The sequence below is a fragment of the Etheostoma spectabile genome, chromosome 15, assembly GCF_008692095.1.
Source record: "Etheostoma spectabile isolate EspeVRDwgs_2016 chromosome 15, UIUC_Espe_1.0, whole genome shotgun sequence".
In the NCBI taxonomy this organism is placed as follows: Eukaryota; Metazoa; Chordata; class Actinopteri; order Perciformes; family Percidae; genus Etheostoma; species Etheostoma spectabile.
This window is the reverse complement of record NC_045747.1, coordinates 29,573,695-29,578,806: the sequence shown is the minus strand read 5'-3', so window position 1 is coordinate 29,578,806 and position 5,112 is coordinate 29,573,695. Positions and strand designations below refer to the sequence as shown.

The 5,112-nt window shown below is 40.2% G+C and overlaps 1 protein-coding gene across 1 annotated transcript in view; it reads left to right on the top strand.

Annotated features, from left to right (window-relative positions):
* The first annotated feature begins 528 nt into the window (after positions 1 to 528).
* Positions 529 to 5,112, top strand: part of LOC116702726 (endoplasmic reticulum membrane sensor NFE2L1) — a 19,223-nt gene continuing 14,639 nt past the window's right edge. The window contains exons 1-3 of the mRNA XM_032537091.1: positions 529 to 615; positions 2,862 to 3,506; positions 4,687 to 4,878. Of these exons, the coding sequence (XP_032392982.1) occupies positions 3,234 to 3,506; positions 4,687 to 4,878 (465 nt within the window). The 5' untranslated portion in view covers positions 529 to 615; positions 2,862 to 3,233. The remainder of the gene's footprint in view (positions 616 to 2,861; positions 3,507 to 4,686; positions 4,879 to 5,112) is intronic.

Genomic DNA, 5,112 nt, shown 5'->3' with positions numbered 1-5,112 from the left:
ATGTATGCCCACACACACACACACACACACAAGCACGCACACACACATACACACATAATTACTAATATAATTAATATTCAATAATTATAATATTATAAAGTTTTCTGATTACAATACCATCGACATTGGTTCCTTAACCCATTGGTTTTGTAAACCATGTATGCCCACACACACACCACACACACACACACACACACACACACACACACACACAACAACACACACACACACACACACACACACAACACCACACACATACACACATAAGACTTATACAATTCATATTCAAGAATTATAACAATATAAGTTTTATGATTACAATACCATCGACATTGGTTCCTTAACCCGATGGGTTTTATAAACCATGTATGCCCACACACACACCCACCCACCCACACACACACACACACACACACACACACACACACACACAACACACACACACACACACACACACACACACACACACACACAGTTGGTGTTTTGTTTTCCAGGGAGGAGTTGCTGAACGTCATCAGTGGGTGTGCCTTTAAATAGTCCCAGCCTCGCGTGCCCAGAACAGAGACAGAGACAGAAACCGGGACAGTGTGAGACACCGGGCACCACTCCGAGCCGGTAAGACTCGATATGATATGATATGATAGAATATTCTTATAATAGGCCTATTCTGAACGTCTGTAAGCGTATGAAGTATTGACAATGCAGTGTTCAATGTTGTTAATGTCAGTGTGTAATCTTTTCATCATTTGGGATCACTGTAATATTCCTGTAATAATCCTGTAATATCCATGTACTGTCAGCAGTGTATCGCAGTGTTTTCTGCGCTGTCATAACGTTGCCTGATATTTCATACAGCCTACTCATAAACGTGTTACAGCTAAGTCAGGTCAGTAGCAACACATTGTGCAACCTGTTTCTCCTCCTTCGTTTTCCCATTAAGGAACATGATACAATGCTAGAGCCTAATATTAATGCTTTCATAATCGTGTATGACAGTACTTGACAGCTAGTGGTCGAAAAAGTATTGAACAAATCTGTAAAATTTTACATTATCATAAATAAGTATTTCAATTGTCTGATACTTTAAATCCATTATGGAACAGCTTTTAAAGATATTGTAGGCTACTATTCGCAGAATATTAAAATATTTCAAATTGACCATCACCAATTACAACAATAAAAGGCTACTTATTTATAAATCCAATCTATAAAAGTAGGTACAACACACAGATTTTTAAAGTACATCTTACTACTAATACTTCAGTAGTTTGAGTAACATAAATACTTCATCCATTACTATTTATTACATGCAATAGCAGTAGGCCACACTATTATACAGTATCCTGCTAGTTTATATACATAAGAATAGAATTTAACTTTATTGTCAATGAAGATGCAACATTGTCTTTGTCCATCTGACAGTTCATTATAACACAACAACAACACTACTGACAGGAGCTAAATGCAAGTAGAGAAAAACCACAACAAAAGACAACAATTAAGTGAACAAGCCAATCACATGTGAGATAATTGATTTATTCCATGTCATACATGTAATGTCACACCAGACCCAAACCACACAGTGCAAGATTAGATTCATGTTTAAGGGGATACCGTGGCAGTACACAGGACTACGATTCAAAGTATTCTGTATAGTTTTCTTATCCCTGGGTCTTAAGGTGGTGCTGACAAGTTACAGTCAGCTGTTCCACTGGCACTTTTGTAAACAGGTTACCACAGCAGGGAAGGGGGGGGGGGGGGGGGGGGGGGCGGAGGGAGAGAGGGAGGAGACAGGAGAGGGGTTTCCAGACAAACAAATGCAATTACATCATGTGGCTGTAGTGTGGTGCCGGCAGGGGGTTACCAAGCTCTTTCAGAAGAAGGGTTGACTTACTGAGGGGGGGGGGTGTTTGGGTGTGTATGTTGTGTGTCTGTCTTATCTCTACACACAAACCGTCTGCAGGTGGCTGCACTGACAAGGGGAGATTAGTTTTGATAACCGTAGTGTCGTTATTATCACTAGTACTGTGGTGACATTGCTATTGTATTGTAGTAGAAGTAGAGCAATAACTGTAGTAATTAGGGATGTAACGGTACACACAACTAATTAATATCCAATATTAATAACTGCAAAACAAACAGATGTGTCCTCTTATCAAAAGTGCAACTGAGAATGTGTTTTATCGTAAATAACAACAATTATAGTTAGATTTACAAACAAATCCCGCATCAAAATGACTAAATAAATATATTAAAATGAAATATTTTTTTCAAATACATAAACGTAGTGACGTCTGAAGTCAAACAAGTAAAATAGATAGAGTACGCCCCCCTAGGGCGCTTAAAAATTGCATTGAGATTCATTTTTTATCTCATATGGTTGTAATCTTTACACATTTATATAGATTTTTAACAGATTCATGACCCCTAATAGTTGTTATAGAAATATAAGAATATAATAACCTTATTTGTGTAGCACTTTTAAAAACAATAGTTTACAAAGTGCTTTGACAGAAGAAACAAAAGAGAATATGAATCAATACACATACATACGTATTTACACATGCATGTCGTTATAGTGAAAACAGAAGATGGGGCACGTTAAAGGGACAGTTAAAACGACAAGTGAATAAATAAAATGAAATAAAAATAAAAAAGATGACAAAAAGATGAGCTGTAGTAGTTAAAGCAGTGTAGTCGCAGTAAAACATGGAAATAACAATTAGCACAGTAAAAGTTTATCGCAGCCCTAAAACATGAAGTACATCCCAAATGATATTTGTTATATAACAAATTGTGTAATATTTGGCCTGTGTAGTCAGTCACTCTGCTCTGAAGCAAGTTGCTCTCTTTCCTCGCAGGAAGAAACGTTTGAGAAGTGTCTGTGACGACCAACAGGTTTTGGATGAACCTCGGAACGTATCCATTTTTGTTTTTGAAGAGTTCCTCCTTCTAAACTTGGGCACTGAGCAGCTCGAACCGAGCGGTTTTGTGGAACCGTGTCTTGTTCTACATTACAAAGTCCCTACCACAGCAATTATTCATCATAGTTTAAGGGTATGTTTTAGGTTTTAGTGGTTGGACCTAGAGGGTTTTTTGGAGCCGCTCTCCTTCCTAAGGGAGGTCAGCAGTTCCTTAGAGAACTTTCAGGGACTTAACACTTTGCCCAAGGACACAAAGACAAAAGAGACACTCACTGGGGACTGAGCTAAGCTCTGGACCCTTTGAAGACCATGCTGTACCTAAAGAAATACTTCACGGAGGGCCTTATCCAGATGGCCATCCTGCTCAGCCTGGTTGGAGTGTGGGTTGACGTGGGACTGGAGCCCTACATGACACAGGAGATGATCCTGGGTCCCACCTCGGCGCTGACCCAGACGCAGTTCCACAACCTCCGCAACCGCCTGGAGGACGGCCAAGACCTGCACCCCAAGAGTGTGGACCTGGACAAGTTCTTCACGGCACGAAGGCTGCTGGGCTGGGTCCGCTCTCTTGACAGACTACAGGTTGGAAAACATTTCTTTTTCCATCTCCATTTATAGGACTGGGTATCGCCAATGGTATTCCCAAATTGGTTCCATTCCAATTCACAAGGTCCCGATACCATTACATTTTTGATTTAATATCAATTAGGTTAGGGAAATTTCTCTTACAATACCAATTTTGCTTGGATATAAAAGAGAGTCTCATGCTGTAATATGTTAGCCTGGATGCCAGCTGAACTTAGCCACACCCATTACATTTGAGGTCGGGAAGTTTGATCTGGACTTGAACAACTATGCTCGAACCAGAGCTGTTTGGACCAATCATATTGTCAGGGTGGGCTTTATATGATGATGGACAGATGATCAACAGCAATGTAATCAACCACATCCGCAAAGAGCGCTCAAGTTGAATTTGTTTACAACAAAGACGGGTCTGTTATAGAAGATATCAACAGCGCGTTCATTTTTTTAAAAGGAACAGAGAACCGCGATCTGGGCATTTGTTGATCGGAAAGATGTTTTTGCCGTCCTTCCAATGGGATTCGGCAAACGTACAACATATATAGAATCTGAGTATGACCACGGCAGGCTAGTTGTGCGTTGTGAACAACTAGTATTGCTAACAATGGCTAACCTGTCTAGAGCTAACCCCACAATAAAAGACCCGACTTGTAAATGGAGCGCAATTACCTTTGGGTGTGACGTCATTCCCATTTTTGTCTTTTGCGTACCAAGGTAAATGGAACGCACTATAAATCCACCAGACTCCATACATTTTTTTTGTGTGTATATAGAGCCTACATACTTTTTTTTTTTTTTTAAATTGCTGTTTATTTACATGGAGTCTGGTGGGTTTTAGCAAACTCAATTTCGTGAATGTTTTTATGTTTCATAAAAGGATCTTGCTCTTCTAACAGAAAGGTTGACCTCCTTAGAAATCCTTCCTATAATGTTGCCAGACACTTACAGTAATAATCTGAGCCTTTCAATGGCAAAACAAGCACTTTTTGTGAATATAAATGGAAAGTTCCCAATTGCCCTACTTACATTGTAGCTTGTTTCGACTGCAGCGATCCAGGTTGAAAAAAAAACAAAGTTACCCTTTAAGGGCAATCACATTTTAGCTGTTTCCCTTTTGCAACCTACAGTTTTTATTTACCAGAGGCTCTTTCAAATCCCCCCTTTATACCTTTTGCCACAGGTTCCCCATGCACAACTGGAAACATGGCTGGCCCAGCGGGAGCCAGATCCTCTCCCCATTGCATGTCCAGACCAGTCCTCGCCACTGGAGAGAGCACCTGCTGGGGTAGAAAGAGACCAAACTGCCCCGCCTGGGGAATCCAGAGCTGCACTTGCTACCATGCAGGAAGAAAAAGAGGAGGATGATAAAGAGGTACAGCTGTTTCATTCACACTCTTTAAGAACATCTAGGATTCGTGTTTTAGTTTGATCTTGAGCATCTATGAGTAATATGGACTACATGCCATATTTAAAGTGCCCATATTATGGGGGTTACTTTGTGTCTCTGGTGCTTCCACGCACATATAAACTAGAAAAAACAATTACCCATGCTGTTTTGAGTGAGATCTGGTTTCTGAATGTCCTCTGCCTTCAGTCTCCGGGTGAG